The following is a 23,320-nucleotide window of genomic DNA, read 5'->3' on the forward strand; positions in this document are numbered from 1 at the left end:
TCGCACGTGGTCTTGTTGTCTCGAGGTACACGTTATTAGAGTTTGTCGGAATTAAACTTGAGACATAAGGGATGAAAGACATAAAGCACGAGAACTCGTGGAAATGAACGTGGAGATTAACCAGGAAATAATGCCTGTTTTACCATCGTCGCTTTTGTAAGACACCTCATAGCTCGAATGTTTTCCCCGCCAAATCTTGGAATGTAGAGTAAATTGGCATTGCCACCCTCGACTAGTCTAATAGATATCCTCTCACTTACATTTTCTCTACCGATCAAAGAAATCAGCCCATATGGTAACGCTGCCGCAAGAAGCGCCTGGACTGTTGTACGCATCGCAACCATGCATCTGTTAGAAATCTTCTTCGTTGTAATATTCATAAGTTCGAGAATAGTAAACAGCGGAACTACCAACCCAACTCCTGTGGCTCTCTACAAGTATCCATATGTGGGATGCTTCACGAATCCAACAGGCCAGGCGTTAGGGCCAAGACGTGCTACCTCCACGTCCATGACCCGCGACAAATGCTTGCTATATTGTAAGAACTTCTTAATATTCGCAGTAGAAAACGGAAATACAGTTAGTACAACACTACATCCCCTTCAAACTTTGCGAAACCGTTGCTAATTCGACTGCAGTGCCATTGCGGAAATTCCTTCGACGGTCGGAGTAAGAAAGTCTCAGACTTCTCTTGTACAGTAAGATGCGCGGGGAATCAAACTCAGGTCTGTGGAGGAAAGGCTCTGTTGACCACTTGGATCCGAAAACTGGCAGATGATCCGACGCCCAAGCCACCAGTGGCAACTCCAACCAACATCGTGTCAACCGTCAACAACTACTATTATTACAACATAACCGAAGGAAAGGGGGACAAAGGGGATAAGGGGGATCCTGGACCGTAAGCTGGCTCTCCCTACTTCTGAGCAAAGCTAACAAGCTCTAGACCGGGTCTTCAAGGCAATCAAGGACCGTGAGTTGACATTCAATCTCTTGGAGAGGAACTACAAACTCACATTGTACAGAATTGGCCCGCAAGGCGAAGCTGGCGTGCCAGGACAGCCCGGACAGTGTAAGTTTTTGTCTGGAGCCATCTATGAACGGATTCTAATCAACTGTCTAGGAGTAACTCTTATTTTTTTTTCGAGACGCAGTCTAACCCAAAGTTCTAGACCAGGGCAAGCAGGAAGCAATGGCCAAAACGGCGAAAACGGCAAGGATGGAGCGCGTAAGTTACTTTCACTTGATGATTTAGTCTATCCCGTACTTCACTGCGCTCTGCCCTCCCCAGAAGCTTCTCTCGTTCTTCCTACTTTCCTAAACGACATGATCCCCTCCGACCAATACAATATTTCTCTTCTGTGATCGGAGATTGCTTTGATTTTGGATAAAGAAGCCAATGTAATCCTGCTGACTTGATACTCTAGCGGGACCCCCCGGATTCATTCAGGTAGTTGGTCTGCCTCGCTAAATCCGCAGAAGGGTAGGGATTAGTCGCTGGCGTTATGGATCTTTCTTCCAACAAAATGTGTACATATATATTAAACCAAATAAATCCAAGTTGCGTTTACGCGTGTTGCAATATCTTCTTTCTAAAAGCAAACGGTGTTTTTGTTGTGGAAGACGTGACGCCTCCCTATAAGCGATCTGTTCCGAACTACCTAGGTACTCACCATTTTTTGAATGGACTAATACGATAGCACTATTGATCAGTTATCGTCCCATTAATCATTGCATAACAATGAACTAATTAGATACTCGTTTCGCTAAGGTCACGCTTTTCACCAATTTTTATTCAATAAAAAACTACTAGGTCACTTCACCGTCGCCCGTGGTACTTATAATAGCGTTCATTAATGGAAAATTTAAACTGATAAACATTTAATCTCAAAAAACGATTAATTGCTAATTGTGATAAAGTGCTAGGCAATTATTTTGAGCTCAAAACGTGGAAAGCCTCCAAGACTGAAATAGCGATTCTAGCACTTACTACTAACGATATTATATTTCGGTGATTGTAGGGGTTTTAGATGTACGGCGTATACCACGAGTTTAGATATAGCTTCCCTAACTTCACAAAATCTTCCAAATCTAAATTTAAGATGATAAATTAGCTGTCCCATTCGCTGATCCCAAATAATTGACCAAATAATCGATGAATTGACCAATCATTACATGTAATTACTCATTTGAAAAGTTGATGAGTAGTCAGAACAGAGATCTCACCATGTACATCTTGATGATCGACTAGTAAAGAACAAGTCAAACAACTTCCAGGGGTTGAGTCAATGAAATTGTATAAGGCTGGTGATCCAAAGTGGTTGATCCAATTAAAAGCTCGAAACTTAATCGTCAACGACAATATCAGATTCGTGTCACTAGTTTTGATGAATTTCAACTCGTATCATCATCAATGTCAATTTTAGATTCCTTACTATCTTCGAAGAATCTCAACGCGTATTGACCCAGCAACTTTGATCAATCAGCCCTGACAGACTTCCCAAAACCCACAGAGATGACAATCGCAAAGTAATAAATGAAAAACAGTTGACTGATATTGGCCATGTCAGTGTCCGTAATCTTGCTATTATCGCCAAACAAACAGCACAGAAATGTAACAGCACCGAGATCACCGTTCTATCCTGACAAAGAGCAGAGAGACTGTTTACGAGTCTCACGCTTCACCAACCCTTCAAATTCTTTAAGTGTAGTAGTGGTAGAGGACCGAGTGTCTTACACTTCTTGGAGGTAATTGCCCCGCGTAAGAAGATGCTTCAAGATGGCCCCTTAAACTTACTACACACTGGTACTTCTAGTGAGATCTCAAAGCATAGCAAATGAAAGGCTTCGATTTTTGTAGTAACTAAAGTCATTTCCGCAATTTCGTTTAATAATCCACAAACTAGAATGCATTTCTCTTGCTCTGTCCAGCTTCTACCAAATGTAAGCAATGACTAACTCCGGCTCAAGGTTATAACAACGAACTAACCGGAAGCAAAATTTCTCTTCTTTTCGCCAAATGATCACACGGGGAGAACGCCATGTTGTGCGTAGCTTTTTTTTTGCTGAGCTAGTTTCTGGACGACGTTCAAACATGAGGAGTAATAAGAGCACACCACGACAAGAATACTATTGAAATTACCATCATAGGTCTTCTGTCAGCTACAGCTATTACCGCGGAATGATGAGCAACTATTTGCATATAGTCTCATATTCTCGCGTACTTTTCCTGTGGATTTCTTGCATTGGAAAGGAGTACGTAGTCAAAATTTCAACATCTTCCTATGCCGAGAAATATTATGATGTATCTAAAGGAAAGTTCAAAGACCAATCTTTGTATTGGAGAGGTTGTATCTCGGAAAACAAAGCATGGTAGTCCCGGACGATGTGTTGATAAGATCATAAAATTAAGCGAGCTTGCTGATATATACTCCAATAATTTCCTATAATCCCCAATCCAAATTCCCAAACACATTTAGACACTCTCCCGATCCCATCTTGCCGAGCGGAAATTCCATTCCCGACCTGGTTTCGCAATAAAAATGAAGATATCCCGCCCACATTATTACGATATTAACCAAAATGCGCAGACAAATAACACCACCAACATAAAACGCATGCATACTCGCTTAACGCGCAGATATCCGACCCATTTTCCCAATTCTCGCTCATCTTTGGTCATCAAAAAACAAAACAAAACACGCGAGGTACGAAGAAGGAAAGAGGTGTATGTGGTTTTGTTTTCTTCGCAAGTAAAAATGCAGATCATTAAGGATATCTTGGGGAACGCGTAATCATATCTTCTTTGCGAGACCGTACAGACATTTGTGATAAAACCAGAAAACGGAAACAACCCATATGTAAACAGTAAAAACGGACAATATTCGCGGACGGATGAGAAAGACAATCTTAGAGATGCTGACGGAAAGAGAATTCAGACAGTGATACACGCCACGCGGATTCGACGTGACTGTGCAAGGTACGTGCTAATTTGCAAGGGGACCACGCAAATGCAGAGACAACATCCTGCCCAGTCTTCTTTGGTATGCGATGTACTTTTCGGGTCGATGCTCGCTTGCTGATAGAATAGATCCGCCGAGTGGAAACGAGGTTGATGAAGCAATTGATGGGGTATCTTTTGAAGAAGCAAGTGAGTATAACCAATCTTTTGAAATAAGCGAGGAAAGCTTGCGCCGCCGGTTGTTTTTTACGGGGTCGAAATACTGGATCGTTCAAAGTATAAGTAGATGATACAGCCGCCGATGCGACGAATTTGTGGTCTTGCTGAACTATGTAGATCGGAGTTGTTGTTGGTGGTGGTGTTGCTGCTCCTCCTTGACGCTTGATTCGTGGGATTGGTAGGAATTCGGGTCCTGGATAAATTCATTGTACCCAACCGTTGGACTTGGTTGCATTTGATGTGGATGGCTTAAGCTCCCTGTTCGTAATTGACCCAGAGCAGGAGCTGTATCGTAACGTTGGTGAGGAAGTTCAAAAGGTTGGTGCATGCGAGGAACCATCATATTATGAGGAGTCTGAGGTGCAGGTAATTGAAAAGCTGTGGCAGGCGGAAGTGCCGACGCTGGCGAACTTGTAGCGCAGAAATTCGTAGATATGCCCATGGGGTTGGAATTAGACCATGGTGCTTGGTACATGCTTTGCTGAGGACTTTGAAAGCCTGGCGAAACATTGGGTACAAATCCTCGATTCGCTCGGTACGGATCTTGGATGTTGGGGCTATGAACGTGTTGAAAAGAAAGTGAACGACCGTAATTCGGATCTGCATAGGTTTCTTCTATGTGCTGTGGATTTGATGTGCGAATCATTCCAGGATGTGAACGATGATGGATCAATGCTTGTGGCTCTTGCTCGAATTGTCGATGCGTGGACATCATTGACGGCGAAACGAGTTCTGGAGTATTCGCGTGATTCGTGGGAACGATAGTGTCTTGCTCGTCCTCCTCCTTAAAAGAATCATCTTCGGCATCCGTGTCCTCTCCCAGACCTCTCTCTCCTGTCATGACTTGGATCTCGACATCGGCGTCTACCTTCTATTAGTCAAAGTACAAAACAACCACAATCTACTTACCCAGCTCTCCATTCCGGTAACTCTCCTCGGCTTTGGCCACCTTGAACACTTCCCGGAGCAAATTTCTCTTTGAAGCATTGTCGGGATGCTCTTTATCATTGAACCAATTTGACATTGCCTCCATTGTCACTTCTTCGAGCTTTCTGACATTCAACTCCAATTTCTGCACCGTATCGCATTGCGTGGGTGTGGGTTCGATGATCATACGTAGTATATGTACAAGTAATCGGATACGTTCTGTAATTGTTAGCATGAAAGGAGCATGCAATAGTTTGGTCAGGAAGAGCTACCAGGTTTGTACAGATGGTCAGGCTCTTTGTGTCGAACACCAAGCTCTCCAGAAGTCTCGGGCCACCATGGCGGAGCTTTGCAGTCTCCTTTCGTGTATGGGTGATGTGTTTGCTTCTTCGGTTCGACCAACTTTACAAAAGCCTTTCCCATCACCTTACACGCAGATTGCTGCATGTCCTTGAATCTGACCGCATAAAACTCCTCGACCTTCTTGGTGTTCCCAATAACAAGAGGTTCAAATTTCTGGGTTGGTACCGGAATGGGCATGTCGTTGCTAGAAAAATGAGGTCGTTTTCGTTTACAACCAGTCATGTCTTCACTAGAATCCTCAGACCTCGACTGGCGGCCACGATAATGTAATCTGTTTACGTCTGATGATGATGAGTCCCCGCCATTGCTTCCGTGTCTCGTATCAATGTCAAAATCATTGTACATACCATCCTGAGAATAAGCTAGATTAAATTAGCAAAAAACAATGTTGTACTCGGCAATGTTCTCCGACCTGGATTCGCTGAGTATGGTTTATCATCACAGACTCGACGACTGTAATGTGCAAAATTCTTCTTGAACTGATCCGTAAAGATCTTGGCCCGAAATGGTTTTAACGAAGGCGAAGTATATGTCTTTTCCTCTCCATTCTCCAGTCTGGCTGCAATGACAAACTCTGTTACTGGAATATGTGCAAACTCCCTTAGAGCAATGTCAATAGGCTTAAATTCGTCAGTTATGAAACAATACACAGGTTCAATGTCCATACCAAGGGGTAAGTTTGAGGGGTTGCTGCAAATCCACGGTCTTGAGAACAGTCCATCAATGCTCTATCGTTTCGAGAATAACTGTCCCTCGAATATATCGAGTTCCCTTGCGGCATCGACTGCCCGCCTCTATTGTTAACCATAACGGCGACAAGAGGGAGGTCTCGACCGAAGCGAGTCCCTGGTTGAGATGGTATGCAGAAGGTACAAGTCGAGCTATCGTTGTGAGCTGTGGTTTGAGGTCTGAGAACTGTTTATCAGAATTGATCGGGGTTCAAGGCTAATTGTATCAGAACCTAAAAGGATGTGCGTTCGAGGGTCTAGGCGTGAAAGAGCGGGACGGTGTTTGAGTGGACTATAAGATACCCACCCCTGATAGTGCATATAAAGACGAAATCTGTGGCTGAGGAGGTCTTGGATACTGTGCAGTAGACAGGTTCCAGTGAGAAAAGCAAATGGAAGGGTGAAGTCGAGGTGCTGTGCGACTTGCTTTTAGAAAAGAAGTGGATCTTGTCGTCTGGCTGCCGAAGTGATCTGCTGCCCGTTTTGTGAGATTTTGTGGAGTGACGAGCAGGAGAACGGTGGCGCGGAGTATTCTGGGCGTTGGACACAGTATAACCGTGGTACAGCTCAAGATCCACGGTAGTGTTGTAAGTGAAGGAGTTGGACAGCTCAAGATCTCAGCAGCTATTGAGCACGGCGTCAAGACGATGAGAGAGCTGGATGGATGCCAGGTTAGAGTCAAGAAGGAACCGACCGAGAAAAACGAACTTTTCCTTCCCCCCCGAGACGAGACCCGTAGCCGTATAAGCCGATTCCACGGAAACCTGCTCAAGAGTCTCGGCAAAGCTAGAGCGATGCAGCGAGAACCAAATGCGCGACACAACTGTTCAGCGTTTGAGTGTTGTGCTGTGTCGGCGTTTGAAAGCGACTCCTGACGGCTTTTGTCCACAACTGTATCTCTGTGTCTGATGGCCTATCACTTATTGAGAGAACACTCGCTTCTTGACGGGTACGGGTATGGGACATCCGTCGCTAGATTAGTTTTCTCTCGTACGGAAGCCGGCAGCAGTCGGTGGAGGCTCTACTGGTCTTGAAGTCTTGTTCGAGGAGATATATTCTTTGAGCTGAGAGCGAAGCGAATTGCAATGACCGGCAAATCTGGAACAACAAATATGGAGAACAGCGCGCGTTACTGTAGCAGTCCACTAGACTAGACCCTGCGATAGGTCTGTGAACCAGTGGTAGTTATCTGGAGGTACGGAGTAGATGTTACACGGAAATACGTAGACGACACTTTTTGCGTGAGCCCTAGACCCTCACCCCAATTCGTGTGGAAGGGTTATGGTGCGAACAGATATAGAAGTGAGATCCCGGCGCAAATCTTAGAACATGTGGCCGAGGGCTGCGATTCTCGAGCAGGGTAGGTAGTCAAGGTTGTAGTGATGCCCTAGACAACAATATAGTCGCGGTTGTATAGGTTGGTCCTTCTCACTGTGGTGCTGTTCGTCCTGCCACGACACTATGCGGACAGCAATCACATGGAGCTGTGATAACTTTGCTGATGTTCTGATGCTGTGCTTCTTATTAATCCAAGGGAACAAAGGTAAGCAAGGTCGGGTTTGGAAGCAGGCAAAGAGGGGCAGGCACCGGAGAGGTGAGTGGTGTTGTCTGCAGTGCTCGCTTCTATGCAGATGCCAGATGCCAGCAGACAGGTTATCCAAGACGGCTCGTCTTGGGCAGGCCACTCAATTGGGTCATGATTGAAATGGCACAGCATCAACTCCAGTGCTTTGAAGTAGCGACTCAACAGTACTTTACCATCCCGAGGTGCTGGAGACACGCAAATATACATCCACCAATCGTACATTTTCAGTCCACAAGGTGACAAGCGGCGTCGACTTGGGCACGCACCCGTCAACTTTGGGATCAGGAAATGAGTCCTCATCGTTGTCAGCATCATGGAGGGGTAGATCAGTAACGGTTCCTGGACCAGCCCTGACGGACGTTCAGCACGGACGAGAGCCATGGAAAGATGGGACTCTTTCTATTTGTTAGGGAACCTGTTCCGTAATAAGAAACGCCTTAGATGTACTCTCTGCGCTAGGCGAATCAAGAGCAGTGATTCGGAGACATGTCGTACTGCGGTAGCTAGCTCTTCCCCGCAATTATAGCCACGATTCGGCTGAAGAAGTGACAAGTTGTCCTTACCCACCTACTAATGTAAAACACTTTTCAAGGCTGGTGTATTGGCTATGTTGCGTTTGTATAGTAATCCTCCCAACATTTTTTTCGTAGTCGGGATTCGGTTCTTGAAAAGGAAGGGTACCCTTCGGCGAACAAGGAGCCAAGGACCCAAAATAAAGTCTAGCACGAGATGCACAGATCACAGCGAGGATAACGAATGAAAAGCCGTCTCAGATCTTGTGTTTGACTGGCCCTTCTGGTGATGATTGGAGGAGAGACGATGAAACATTCAAACGGGAGCGGGACACGGACACTAAGGAAAATGTATTGCTTCTTGCCAGCAAAATTAGAGGAAAGGCAACCTCACTCGTACAGTCCCCCTGGATTACTACTCGTACTATAAGGTTTGCCTCCGGGAATCCTAGACTTCCAAGGGGACATGCGCATATCCATAAGTGGCTTCAGGGTCACCTATAGCCAGAACCCAGAACCCACAAACGTGGGGATTCGTGGGGGATATTTCTCAGTGGCGGATGAACGCCAACATCGCCGCGCAAATGCTCCATACGCACAGTTGCGAGACTCGCTTCACTAGCCACAATTCTACACCACGCAGCGCCCTAAAATCCCCAAAGCGAAGCAAAAGTTCTGATTCCAGTCCTTCTGAGCCGTCCCAGCTTCCAACATTTCCAGCCGGGGTTTGGAAGAAGCCAGCCGTAAATCACTCTATTCTGGGTGCAACCTGGTTGTCTCGGTAAACATCCATGGTGGAGGGCGATTGAGTTACATTATCATCTTTCAGACGGACATGCTTGGGTGTTAGGGCCGAGAACGCTTTGGTCGCCCATGATTTGGACAGCCAATTCCCCATTCTTCTCTGGTGGATGTTGATGGCTGGCTATTCGAATGCTGTGCGTTCTCTCAGCACCAGAAACACTTGATGACAGGACGGCGTAAACTGCGCAACTCAACAATAGGAGGCGCATCTGGCGGCAAGAATTAAAGATTTTTCAATCCTGCCTTCTGATGCGGAAAGGAACAAAAGCAGTGACACGCGAGATATACCAACGTACAGTACACTGCAGGATGGGACAAACCAATAGCATCGTCCCAACTCCTGTCAAGGTGCGTAGTACACACGAAGTACATGGAGATAGAGAACGCAATTCGCTTTCTCCTATCGCCCAACTAAGTGAGTTCTCTCGAAGCACGTCTGCATCTCATGCCTCAAGGACCATGCTGTCGACAAGCCATGGAAAGTAGCTTCCTCGTCATCCGTCCTGACCCATAACCAGCGGCGTGGGCCATGTGGAAGAAACATGAGAGTTGACAGGGCTGGCGACGGGAGTGGAGGAGCAAGAGAAGGGGTGAGAAGGGAGTGCCAGGTTGCTGAACGACGTCCTCGACCAGGGAGACGCTTCGAAGCAAGAGTGGCGTTTAGCTCCTGGATATTTGTTAGGTCCGTGCTGTACTCGTAACGCAGTAAGCAAAACGCACAAGCACTTTGCTACAAAACCCGAATACCAATAAATTGCATCTTTGTGTGCAATTGTTTTCCGATGTCAATAGGGGTAGATCCGTTATGTTTATATCTGCATTAATAACGTTCATTATTTACAGCAAGCCTGCTGTTGCGACGCGAACCACTACCCCCTCGCTAACGGTACTTCCCTTCGGCTAGATTCAGGAGTCGTCAACAGCCGACCGATCGTCGATCTTTGAAAAATGCAAATGCTTCAAACGCATCAGGTACAAAATTGTACTAGATCAAGAGTAGTAACTATCGCCGTACCAAGCGCTCTACTGGAGCGTGCGTCTGTCGTCCTAAGTTAGCACATCCGTATTGAGACACCACGCTGGCCCTGACATTATTGACAGCGGCTTCCTTGCCTCGCTTGTGGTCTTGCCCCAACTTCACCTGGTAAACACCAAGCGAACCGCTTTCAAACTGAGTTTTGGATCGTGAGATCAGAATGGCGCCACTATGGTACCGGCGGTCTGTTTGACCGAGTCGATCAATATCTTTAGAACACACCGCTGTGGGTCCTGCTCGCCGAGACTTCAGATTTTGATGTGTTGAGATTGCGTGGACGGACTGTGCGAAGTCTTCTGTCGGTACGGATACGTGAGAGTTTTCACGTCTTCAATATATCTGATACTCGAGTACTGTAGGTAAGCAGCTCAACAAAAGTCTCTCTCTTCTGCCACTGCCAGGCTCTACCGAACATGGCTAGTACATCGTACAGCTCAAAGTGTCCAAGGCGGAAATTGAAGGATAATGCGCACCGGCTTGACATCCCCTCAATTCGTCCGAAGTGCTCAAAATACCCCAGAGACATCAAGCCGGCGGCATGCAAGGGCGTTTGATCCAGCAATACGGAGTCGTCATCCCACGTTATTCTATGCGCTATAGGCCCCCCACGGCATTGCTCACCAGATGTGATTTAGTGTATACGGTACCACAGTTCGACTCTCACGGTATCGTAAAACGCTCAGCGTGGGCTTCTATGAACTAGAGAGTATAGTATCGATACTCTCTTCTCAATTGATGAGGATCTTCGAAGGCAATGCGGTGCTACTCCTCATTCATCCTCGTGACCGTGAGCCAGGTAGCATTGATGACAGCAACAGGTTCAAGTTGTTTCAGTAATAACAGCACCAACCGGCATAATGTCACCATATTGTCGTAGTCGAAAAGGGGTAAATATGCGCAGTTTTTGAAGTCGGCGACTTCGACATCAACTCTGGTCTGGTTTCTGAGGCCCACTTTTGGTACCAATGACGGCTGAGTCAGCAAACCTTTTTCAACCGCAGGACAAATTCGTTCTGCCTTGCTGCCTGATACCTACTCTGAACTCATGTCTGCAACCCTCACACGTGCCTCAATATATTCCAAGACCCTGAATCGACCAACTTTTTCCAACCCCTCCTCTACTTCTTGTACCTCCACACATCTATCTGAAAGCCAGTGATCCAACATGCTGCATGAGGACATACGCATGTCCGCCATCCAACGCCGAATTCTAAGACATACAGTTCGGAATTGTCTCCGGAAATCGATCCACAACTGCAATATGCAATCTTCTGCCTCTGCAAGACACGCGATTGAAAACTCTTTGTTTAGCGTCGACCCTCGACAGGAACATTACAGGAACATTCCCAAATATGCTCTCGCGGAGCATGGCAACACTCCCCGACACGCTACTACCCGTCATTCTGCAAGGACTAGTCTATACTGCAACAGTCGATCGATCAGGAAACTTGAACTGAACTTGGAGCAACCAAAGGGACAAGTCACTTCTCACATGCGGCGTTCGCCATAACAACACGATCTTGCATTCAACGAATCCAGCTGTTTGGCGATTGGACGCGCGTGTCGGGCGGTTCAGTCGCTCTGAGCTTCGCGAGACGCAAGAAGTTTTATGATGTAAGTCTTGCCAAATACAAAGCCCGAAAATATATTTCCCTATCAGCTGCCAAGAAATAGAGGTAGAGGAGGCGTTCCCCTCTTTCGAATCCTTTATCGATTGCCGCCACTATTGCCTGTTGCCTTAATTGGATTGAGTAAAGATCGCTCTCCATTTGGGTGCAATATTTCAGCAGAAGAAAACAACCAATCTCACTCACCGATTGCCATCATCAATTCTTCCAAGTTTTTGCGCGGAAGGAGGGTCCGAGCGTATGTCGGGCAACTCGAAGGCAGGCAAAGGGTCACCACAACGCCGTAAATGAATCGGTTTGGTAGGCTTCGAGTAAGCCACTTCGATGAGGCACACCGCTCACCATACAAAGGTTGTCAAAATACAGAAAGTGGCTGAAAGTCAATCTGGAACTCATGTCAAGAATTCATCTTGCAGCGCTAAAGTTACTCGAAAGGCCACCCCGCCGCTGATCCCTTAACCCAGCTCGATGGTGTATATCAACTTCGGCTTATATCTACAGCCCAGCGGAGCAATACTTGAATCCATGTTGAAGTGCGGACCTCTTCAGGAATCGGGAATCAGGCGTCAAATCCTGGCTGGATTTGTTTTATCAACATTTTCCCGAGCTTGCCGCTCCGAAATGTTTGAAAGAGCTTGATTGGAAGTCTTCGAAATGCAGCTTATGTTCCGCTGTTGTACAAGTTGGTGACACCAAAGTGGTAGCGAGCACTCCCCATCCTCTTCTTTGCGGAGCCATCTCCTGTAATGTAACCAGATCCCAAGTTCATGGAAATCGGTAGCCTATAGCTATCTATCACGCTTCAGGATGGCAAAATCGGTGGTCAACCTCGAGTCGCACAAGTGTCAGCTTGCATGACCATTCATCCAGGGAATCACAACGCTTTCAAGACGCCGATGATCGGTTTTGAATTATCCGAGCTTTGTAGGCTTAGTTGTAAGTGCCGGCGCTTTCTTCTCCATATTTCGGCGTGCTCCTGGTAACGGTATTGTCCGAGGACGTTCGATGGATATACTTCAAGGCTTTGGTTGTTCATCCTCAGGGGATACCATTAAAGCCGGAAACAAACGCTTATCTTAACTTACCCTCAAGGATATCGTTAGAGCTGGGACGAATGCTCTGCCCATACTCAGGCGACGGAGCAGTTCGTTGAACGCCCTGCTCACATGCGACGGAGCAGTTACTCTGATACTTCGCGCATGACCGGCAGTGGCTAGTTGAGAAGAACCCCAGATATCCATATCAAACCCTAATTGGCTTCTGCGTAAGATTGGCGAAGAGATAACGTCCCTCCTATTGCATTTGAAAGTCAACAATGCAGTTACTCGCTAGATCGCCATTCCCATGATCCAGGGATTTTCTTCAACAATCTTGTTTTACATTGCTTGTTCTGGCTGGCCAATCTGATATCACACACAGCCTATGCTCATAAGTACAGGTATATGTTTCGAGCATCTTGGTTCTTGGGAGATTTGTTTGTCATGCCCTTTTTATCGATGTAAACGGACAGCTAAACCATACTCGTAGTAACAAAACTCAAGGAAAAGTAATTGTTATTATAGCATGTAGAGCTTTTCTACTCTAACCTCTGAAAATCAAAGCCAGACTGTGACTTCCCGCGTAGGAACAGCTTATTGACCTCCTTTCAAGTGCTCTTCACACATCACACTTTCATCGTCGATTCAACCCATCACATCCAAAACGCAAGTCACACCCCAAAAATCCCATGCGATCACCCTGTTCCAACACTCACTCGGAGAATAAACCCACATCATCCCATCCCATACCACCATACCACCCAATCTCCTACCATTCAATTCCCCATCAATCCCAACCATGATCCATCCCATACCACATGCACCATAACCGTCCTTTCTTCACCGCATTTCCGCACGAAAAAACGCGGGGAAATTTTCGTCTCCCGATTTCTCTTTCGTCTCCGAGTGTGACTGCTTTTGGGGGCTTTTACGTGTGTAATGTGTGTGGATGTGTGTATGTATGTCAGATATAGTGATTTTACGTGCGTTTTGGGCGGGGTTTTCTCGTCTCCGATTTTGAATGGGGAGAGAGTGAGCCGCATTGGGGGATGAGGGGGGAGTGGGTGGTAGACGAGGAGGGTGGTGGAGAGGGTAGACTGGGTTTTGGGTTTAGAATACCCAGCCAGGTTTATAAGTCAGACCCTCCTTGCATAGAGAAAAAAAGAGAGTTGCTTAGCTGTTCGATGTTTAAAGGAGTGTTTGGTTTGATGTCTCGTCACAGGTATAACGACTTCACGGAATTATGTGCTTGGATGAAAGACTGAAGTAGTGAGTTTCTTACAGGTAGATATATCATTACTTCACATAGCTACGAAGTCATCAGAATGAACCTCAACTGAACAAAAATATTAAGATACCGCAATCTCATGGTAGAGTCATAGACTGAAGAGCATCAACGGTCAACCAGACACTCCCATATTTACCTCTGATATTCCCACCTCTCGCCATTTTCAAGATACAAACCCCACGTCACATATTGACATTAATCAGACACGGCTCTCCTCAACTAACCTCCTTACCTCTTCTTCACCTCATTTATAACCAAGTACACCACAGAAGCTACATGCCTCGAAAGACCAAAGAAACGGATTCACACAGATAACGATGCAATTTAGTCTTTACATTTAATATTTAAAGTTTTCTAAAAACTCCACAACCACAAAACACCACGCACGCCATTCACCATCATCCCTTCGGATTCATTTCTGGATAACCCTTTCTTCATTTGAAAAAAAAGGAGGCTTACGCTTTTTGTATATCCAACAATAAAATATACAATGTGTCACGCTTCTCCCTCAATCCTCGCGGATTTACCTCACATTCCCCTCCAACCCCGCCTCCTTAACCAACTTATAGAATAACCCCTTCGTTTCCATCAAATCCTTTGGGCTCGCGAACTCCGCCACCCGTCCTTGCTCTAGTACCACGATACGATCACTGTCTAAGATGGTATTGATGCGATGAGCGATCGTGATGATGGTGCGTTTCGCGAATAGTGGACTGCGCAGGGTAGTCTGGAGAAGGGCGTCTGTTTCAACGTCCACAGCTGCTGTGGCTTCGTCGAGGACCAGGATGTTGGATGGTGTGAGAAGGGCACGAGCGAGGGAGACGAGTTGGCGTTGTCCTTGTGAGAGGTTGGATCCGCTGTGTGATATGTTAGCGTGTGCGATGTTTGGTGAGATTATATCGTCGGGCGAGAACATAAGGCGGAGTGCGGAGAACAGCGGGATGTGATTTGAAGGGGGTGAGAATTCCGCTTGTGAGATTCGGAGGAAATGATTAGAAGGGATCGGGGAGACGGAGCAGGAATAATTCAAGGGAAGAGCGCATGTGGTATATAGTTATGTGACGGTAGGACAGATGTGCTGGCAAGCAAATGGAGGGTGATACAGATTCAAAAGTGAGGCGGAGGAAAGGGAAACGTGAAAATGACGCATGGAAAATGGAAGCTGGAGTAACGAACCCTTCATGTATCTTGGCTTCCAATCCACCATCCATAGTCGCAATGTGATCCTTTAGCCTGGCGTGTTCTGTTGGAGTGTTAGCATTGGGTTTCTTCTTTTGCATGATCACATCGCCGCCTGCAAGATATGATCTTTCACGTCTCACGGAGGTGCTACGGAACCATCTCCATCCCACCAACACAGATGCACTCCGAAATATCGTGAATTCAGCATGGATGGAAAGCTTACCTAGAACACTCCATAGTTCTGTATCGTCATGAACATGACCGGGGTCTAGATTATCCCTAATGGTGCCTTCAAACAGAGCCGCATCCTGTGGAATGATCGCCAACCTCCGTCTGAGGTCAAGCAGACCAATGCTAGAGGTGTTGAGCGAATCAATGTTTACATTCCCCTCCGTCGGCTCAATAATGCGGAACAGGGATAGCGTCAAAGACGACTTTCCTGCTCCAGTTCTTCCGACAACACCAATCTTCTCATGAGGTTTAATATCCAGGTTGATGTTTTTGAGTACCGGGTCTAATCCTTCACGATATCTCGTGCTATAGTTTTTGAACTCAACGGCACCATTAGCTGGCCAACTGATTGGTGGCCGGTTTCTGTGGATGACTTCGGGTGCTTCGCTCGGCAGTCGTGCATATTCCAGAACTCGTTCCACTGACACGATATTAGTTTCAACCTCGACAGTTTGACGAACGATCCAGTTCAAGGATTGGGTAATTTGAAGGGCATATGACATGGCTAGTCCAACCAGACCAGCGGACAGACCACTGCCCGTAGAAACCGATATAATGGCGAATCCGGCGGCACTAAAGATAATGATGGAGCCAAGGAATTCAAGTCGCACAGCGAGCCATCTCCGATACGGTCAGCCACACTTGTACACAAGATGGTGTGAGGAACTTACCTGTTTGCATTGATAGAAGGAAAGTATGCACGAAGGTTTGCATCAACCCGCCACTCATTTTCCATGGCAAAACGTAACTGCTGTCGGTATGCCCGAATTGTGGTGATGCCACCGAGAGATTCTTGGAAATGGGCATAGATTGGGCTTCGACTGACAGAGTCGAGGCGTTTTAGTTCCCGAGACGTCCGCAAGTAGTAACGCTGGACCCAATAGTATACACCTGATAGTGGAATGATGAGGGCGATAAATGCGGGGGTGGTAATTGAGACAACTGCAAGCGTGAACATCGCGCGAGCACTATTAACGAATAGCATATTGAAGGTCCTGGCGAGCACCTGCAATGGTCAGTCAGTCTGTGCATATGCGTGTGGATTAGGGGCTCAACTGACCTCGTCGACACGGTAAATATCACTACAAATTAGATTCACGTCAGTAAAACAGCGTCAACTAGCCTCGGTATACATGACTACACAAAATTATCTTCGTCATCTGGGTGTAGGGATACAACCACAAACATGGAGCTTTGTAGCGTTGCATTACAGGGTGAAGAGACACTAGTTCTCCCGCCGTGCACTATGCAATGATTGGCCTCCACCACTAAAACGCCTGAAACTGGGCTGGCTGCCTCTCACCGCACTTGATCGGTTCCCAGAAAAAGGAATGCAGCGCAGCACAAGATTAGGCGATCTAGAGTTTAACAATCCCATACCATCGGAGATATAACCTGAAAAATCGGAGTCTGACATACCTAGAGAAGCGATTCAAAATCCGGCCGGCGGGAGTTCTGTTGCGCAATTAGAAAGATGAAAAGATATAGACATGACTACTCACGTCTCAAAAAAGCTCATAGGAGATCTGAAGATTGCGAAAGCCATTCTCTCGTGAAGCTTCCTTGATGCCTGCCGGAACATGCAAATTAGCTTCCGCGCAATTGCAAGCGCGTTTGCAGAATGCACGACGCCGTTGCCATCGGCTACTTACCTCGATCGAACAGAATATCCAGAGGATCAGGGTCTGCACTACAACAAGACCCGATGAACCAATACCAAGAGCAAAATATATTCCCAGGTACTTGCCGACTTGTGGATTCTTCCCAGCCTTGCCGTTGACCTCAGACCAGTTTTTAAGCCACACGCTTCCACCTGCAAGAAAATCAGTATCTGGAGGGCACTAGTATCTGGCAGCTTGACAATGACTCGCAGCTGCGAGATCTCGGAAATGCAAGAAAATGCGTACCTATTTGCGCTGTTTGCGCGCCGACTAACATCAAGCCGTAGATTAAGACGGCATATATATTGCTTGTTTTAGCGTATTCGGCATACACTATCAAACGTTAGCAAGGGATTTTGGTCTCTAACAGTACCAAAATGAGCGTGTTGCTTACCGTTCCACTTGACCCTTCCTTGTTCGGAATGCTCTTTGGTTTGTTTTGATTTTGGGTTTTCCTCTTCATCGCGGAGTTTGCCTCGCGGACCCTTGAAACTAGCCGTACTTGCTCTTCTCAGGGTCGCAGAGCTCCCCTTGCGTTTCTTCACTCCCGATCCTCCAGGTCTGATTGACTGCAATGAAGCGAGTCCTTCCTGAGCTTCTTCCATTTCCTCGGCTTTTTCCTGACTATCCTCTTCGACGCTGGCGCTGGTGATAGTCGAAGAACTACTTGACACTTCTTCACTGGAGTTGTCTCCTGTTCCAGCAGTCTTAACAAGGTTTGCGATATCACCCTTCATTGCCATAAGTTGATCATATGTTCCACGCTCAATGATCTTCCCGTCTCGAATCAAGCAAATGAAGTCAGCCTCCATTAAGACCGGAATGGAATTGGTGGCGAGAATTCTTGTCTTTCCAGACAAAAGCCCATTCGGTCCAAGAACATTGTCAATTAAATGTCTTCCAACGTGTTGATCAACTGCGGATAGGACGTCGTCAAGGAGGTAGATATCAGCTCTAGCATAAACAGCTCTTGCCAGCGTTAATCGTGCCTTTTGCCCTCCACTCAACGAGATACCACGTTCTCCCACTTCAGTCTCATCTCCATCAGGTAATTGAGCAAAGTCCTCTGTCAAAGCACAAGCCTTGATTGTTTTGTCGTAAAAGTTAGCATCCCATCGATGACCAAACACTATGTTCTCCTTGACACTAGCATTCATCACCCAAGCTTGTTGAGCCACGTATGCGGTAGCCCCATGAACAATAACCTCTCCTCGGACTTTCCATAGATCTCCGAGAAGTGATTGTAGGAATGATGACTTGCCTGCACCAACTCGTCCTACAATGCAAGAAAGCTCGCCTTTGTTCGCAGTGAAGTCTATGTTTTCCAATGCTGTTCGTTCCTGATGTCTATCCCATGAAAAGGTACCGTCTCTAATAGAAATAGCCTCTTCCCCGTTCTCCTCAACTGCGCCTCGAACAACCACAGCGTCAGGCTGGAGCTCCTCAGCGGTAAAGAATGACGTTAGACGTCCTACCGCAACAGAAGCCTCGATGATGGAAGTGATGACCATTGGTAAGATGGCCAACGGGAAGGTCAACATGTTGAAAAGAGTCAAAGCTGGGAAAACAATATCTGTAGTGAGAGGCGTGTCTTTCGTGAGAACGAAAACAGCAAATGTAGAACATGAGACCAAGAATGGCGTGGTGGACCATGTGAAATTCGCAATAGCTTGAGCAGCTCCAATCTTTCGGAGAGTCTTCAATTCTTGGTCGTTTCGAACATAGTTGAGCTTAGACATAAATGCGCTTCCCCATGCGTACAATTTGATGCTCTTCATGTTGTTGACAATCTCTGCAATGAGCCTGGTTCTCGAGTCCTATAGGTAAATTAGTGTCAATTTCAAAACAACATTTTCTCGGAATATCGACATGCCTTGTTTTTCATTTGTTCTTTCTGCAGAGTCTTCATGAAACGAGCAATAAATCCATTGACAGGTATCATCAAAACCATAGCTCCCACGCCTGCCATCATAGACCAGCCAACGAGCTGATATAAACTTGCCATACAAAGGACAATCTGGAATGGTGCAGACCACAGTTGCTGACCATATTGACACAGATCCTGGAGACGTTGTGTATCAACAGCCATATAATTGACAATGTCACCAGTTGACTTTGCTGCTCTTCCTTCGTTGGAGAGCTTCAGTGATTTCGAATAGATGGCTGCTGTCAGTGCTGTCTTAATTCTCATTCCAGTTTCAAAGGCACGCTGGAAGTACTGATGCAAAGCAATTGTCTGGGTGATCGACACAGCAGCCATACCCAAAGCAATAGCAGCTCCTCTGATGACCGGTTGCGGTGTTTTACCTGGACGATATGAGTCCACGAAAGTGATGAGGAGTCTCAAAAGTTGGGGCTGGATGAAAGCAGAAGTATCGGAAACGATTTTGAAAAGAGCTCCTCTAAAATATGGCCCGGAAAATGACCTGAAAAGAGCCATCCACAATGAAGGATTCTTCTTTTGTTCCACCTCATGTGCCCAAGACTCGCTGAAGGTTTCGGATGTAGCCTTCGTTGTATCTCTCTTCGCAAGATTCCATAAATCCTCCTCGGTCAAATATTTGCTGTATCCATATCTCATCATAGGTGTCATCCAACCAAATGTAAGGATTGAAAAGACCGTAGCATATTCAACCGGGCATTCGTCATCGTCCTCCAAAGCCTGGTATTCGCTCTTCTTCTTCGGAACAAGCCATTCCAAACCGAACTCAACCCATGAAAGTCCGTAGGCAACACAGTATGCAATAAAATATCCCTCATTTTCTTGATATAACTTCTGCGAAATCAAACTTCGTAGTTTGACGCTGAGCGCAATGAGTAGAAGAAGCCAGTAGAATAACACTACTCCATTAGGATTTCGCAATCGGTTATGTTCGAGCCATTGGATGGTAAATATGGATCCGAGAGACACAATTGTAAGTATGCTAGCCCAGGCTCGAAAATCTTCCGCCCAAACATCAGGATAGTTAATGACTTGGAATCCGAATTGAACCGCCACCGAGAGGGCAATTGCAATAATCAGCGCCTGGTGTCACCATGAGTTAGCGACACATCCTTAACTTTGCCACATCTCTCACAGCCTCTACATCATGATGCTCGGAAATAACTGACCTGTTTACTCCAGAAATGCCAGTTCTTTTCCACAACAAAGCTCTGTTTCTTTTTCAGCAGCCACCAGATCGCAACCGCACCTCCTATAACACCAAATGCCGCAACAGTCGCAACCCACACATCCATAAAACATGGCGTGAAGTCATATCTGTATTTACTCAACGGACCCCATCCCTCTGCATTTGCACATAATGGCTGTCTGGTATGTGGCTCCGCGGATAGATAACCTGCTCCCAGCTTGCTTATCGATTCGCGGTGGAAACCAGTAAAGGATCCTGTGCTATAAAGAGGTTTCTGAGCGGCGCCGCCCATGGCGGATGGCTTCGTGATCTTAAGCCCGAGAAGTCTGTGATATTATAATTTCTCCACAATATTGTTTGCGAGGCGATATGGTGATACCGAGGCTTTTGTTTGGATCGGGGGGCTAATTATAGGGTATTAGGAAGAATACGAAATACAAAACTTCAGATGGAATGTATCTATCGACCAGATGAAATATATTTTCTCGTGTCGACTATGTAAACCCGAACACAATGCGCGTCAGTGGTGGAGAATGTCGAGTCGGCGCCAGCCTGCCGGTGAACTAGGTAGCTTCTCCCACCGCCTCCAGTTCATGACAAAGCCGTGAGCTTACCCCTGTACAAACGGTTATGCGGGGAGTGGCATATTCATGTCTAGATTCTAACCCCCCTTATAATCAAAGGTCATTTATCGCCTTATTTTCCCCATCATGTGTATCTTTTAGTCGTACAGATTTAATCTAACGTATTGTCAACGGCTCCGCCAATGTAGAAAGCAGCTGTATGACGATCTTGTCAAATCCTGTCCAAATGATTGGAGAGCCTCGGTGTCATAGCTCAAGCTTCTTTCAGCCTCCTCTATCGTTGACTTTCAGCCCCAAATCCGTAGATTTGTTTATAAACACTATTGAAATTATCACTCCGGCCTATAATCGATTAGAAACGATCGCCTCAGACACCTTATCATATTCTCCGAATAATCATGGTATAATCATCGTTCAGCTTTTCACTCAACAAGAGCTCGATCAAAGCACAGGTCACAATACACATTAGGATTAAATAGAGGCACAATTCATTTGTTAAAAAATCCATAAAAATACGCCAGGTCCATTCAGAAAAAGCCTCCGACGTTTCGGTCTAGCGTTCTGGTCATCATCACAAAAATCCTCCCTCTTTTCTGTACGAAATACGTCAAACGAAAGAAGGCAGCTGGTATGCTGTATCTATCGACATTTTCACTGTACATCTCCAATTAGAATCAATAATGAAGGCAAAGTCCATACAAGAAGGATCATCGACAGACGAAATCGTCAATCGTTGTGGGTATCATCTTTATCGAAGTCGTAAACACCGCATGGTTGCAGTGTGAGCAACCGCCCATCGAGCCAGATGAAAACTCTAGTTCTCAAGCTCCTTCTTTGGATCTATTCCCGCAAGCTGGCAAGTCTTTTTCCAGGTTTCCACTTCCCTCCAGGCACGCTCGCATTCGCTCTTGAGCTTATCGTTGCTGGCACTAAGCTCCGCAATGGCTTGCTCTGTTAGAAGCTTCTCCAACGTCCACTTTTCGATATTTTGGGTCTCGTTTTCTTTGAGCTGTGTTATAAAAGACACTGCACGTTGAAGAATAGAACCCTTGTTCTTCTCACATCCAGGTACAATCTTGGCAAGTTCATTAATGCCTTCGTTGATGGTTTCTCTGCGGCGACGTTCCACTGCAGTTTGCTTAGCATCACTATTGACATGTTAAATGGGCTGATAATTTACCTTCTTTGTGATTGTCTTTCCGCACTTTGTGCCATTCATCGGATCCCACAGCAGGCTTGGGCGCGCGTACAGGTTGAGATTGCTCCATAAAGCTTTCTCCTGCTTGACTATCGTTCATGAAAGAAGCATCAGGATTGCGATCAGAGTCAGAGCCTTGGGTAGCGAAAGTTACTTCGGTGGGTTGAGGAATGCTCATGGAAGGATAGATTCCTTGAAGTGCCGCGGCAGCTGTTGCAGAGGCATGCTCGGAGGATCCATTCTGGTCACCTTGGTGGTGAAGATCACTAAAATCCTGTAAAGTTTCTCCAGAGTTGGGGGACACACGCTTGCGTCTCGTGTCATCAGCTGATTCCGAGTCGCGCTTTCGTTTGTGCTGCATGTTGTTGTGTCCTTCCATAATTGCATCCTGTCGCATGGCATTGGCAATTTCCTGCAAGCCTGACTCGTTGATTGTCATGTCAGCCATCTTGGAAGATATGTGTATAGTTCGTGACGCGCTGGGGTACGATTCGTATGTATCGACTGATAGGGCTCCACGAGGCGCAGATGACCTCGAAGGGGTAGGCTGGTAGATTTAATGCTGAGCCTAATCTGAAGACTGTTCGGAGCAGTAAGTGACGTGTTCGGCCGAGCTTTGTACAGGTACTACGATCAAAAGTCCTTTGATCCTAGACTACACGACAAATAGTGCTGATTCGACTGACCAATGTTCTCGAAACGCTCTGATGCAGTAGTTCACCCACGAGTTCTCGAAACGAACGTTTCTGTGCTTCTTAGAGTGATACCTACAAGGTTAGCACGTGTCATTGCAGTTGATGTAGCACACAGCAACTGGATATTGACAGTGGATGAGACGGCGAAACTGGATTGCAAGCACTTGCTGCTGCTCTAACAAACACGCAGCCCATCCTCAGCGAGCTGTCTGTAAGAACAAGGAAGGTCTTGACGACATCTGGCGCAAAACAGGCAACTTCCTCTGGAGCAGGAAAGGTCGTTGACCTCCCGGATATCAGGCATTCAAACGGCCGCAGGAGAGCGCCGGAGTGCAGTACAAATGAAATCAAGATGTTCAGCGCGACGGCGACGTCGTGGTAACAAAAAGGGAAGAAGCAGTAGCAGAGCAACTCTGTGTTTGCGATCCGGTGACAAGAGGTTGACGCGCACTGGCATTCGCCCAACGACAGACGCGGTGAAGTCCGGCCGTTGGACGATGAGCAAGAGTGACCTAAATCATATGTCGCGTGAAACCGTATGCCGTTGGAGATG

General features: G+C 46.5%; 4 protein-coding genes across 4 annotated transcripts; 1 reads left to right on the top strand and 3 right to left on the bottom strand.

The window, feature by feature from the left end:
- Window positions 1–342: 342 nt before the first annotated feature.
- On the top strand, window positions 343–1,362 carry GLAREA_01846 (uncharacterized protein; the record flags this gene model as incomplete). The annotated part of the gene is made up of 5 exons (XM_008089062.1): window positions 343–579; window positions 639–898; window positions 944–970; window positions 1,023–1,069; window positions 1,175–1,362. 5 exons carry the CDS (start codon window positions 343–345, stop codon window positions 1,360–1,362), a joined length of 759 nt encoding a protein of 252 aa, XP_008087253.1.
- Window positions 1,363–4,286: 2,924 nt separating this feature from the next.
- GLAREA_01847 (uncharacterized protein) lies at window positions 4,287–6,188 on the bottom strand (the record flags this gene model as incomplete). The annotated part of the gene is made up of 5 exons (XM_008089063.1): window positions 4,287–5,041; window positions 5,087–5,323; window positions 5,377–5,829; window positions 5,880–6,087; window positions 6,135–6,188. 5 exons carry the CDS (start codon window positions 6,186–6,188, stop codon window positions 4,287–4,289), a joined length of 1,707 nt encoding a protein of 568 aa, XP_008087254.1.
- An 8,420-nt stretch (window positions 6,189–14,608) lies between these two features.
- Window positions 14,609–20,582, bottom strand: GLAREA_01848 (ABC transporter transmembrane region; the record flags this gene model as incomplete). Its single annotated transcript, XM_008089064.1, has 12 exons — window positions 14,609–14,942; window positions 15,262–15,328; window positions 15,491–16,119; window positions 16,170–16,504; window positions 16,559–16,580; window positions 16,918–16,953; window positions 17,001–17,068; window positions 17,151–17,311; window positions 17,406–17,492; window positions 17,554–18,976; window positions 19,093–20,184; window positions 20,271–20,582. 12 exons carry the CDS (start codon window positions 20,580–20,582, stop codon window positions 14,609–14,611), a joined length of 4,566 nt encoding a protein of 1,521 aa, XP_008087255.1.
- Window positions 20,583–21,688: 1,106 nt separating this feature from the next.
- Window positions 21,689–22,520, bottom strand: GLAREA_01849 (HLH, helix-loop-helix DNA-binding protein; the record flags this gene model as incomplete). The annotated part of the gene is made up of 2 exons (XM_008089065.1): window positions 21,689–22,002; window positions 22,055–22,520. 2 exons carry the CDS (start codon window positions 22,518–22,520, stop codon window positions 21,689–21,691), a joined length of 780 nt encoding a protein of 259 aa, XP_008087256.1.
- Window positions 22,521–23,320: the final 800 nt, after the last annotated feature.

The sequence above is a fragment of the Glarea lozoyensis genome (genome assembly GCF_000409485.1).
Source record: "Glarea lozoyensis ATCC 20868 chromosome Unknown GLAREA7, whole genome shotgun sequence".
Taxonomy (NCBI): domain Eukaryota; kingdom Fungi; phylum Ascomycota; class Leotiomycetes; order Helotiales; family Helotiaceae; genus Glarea; species Glarea lozoyensis.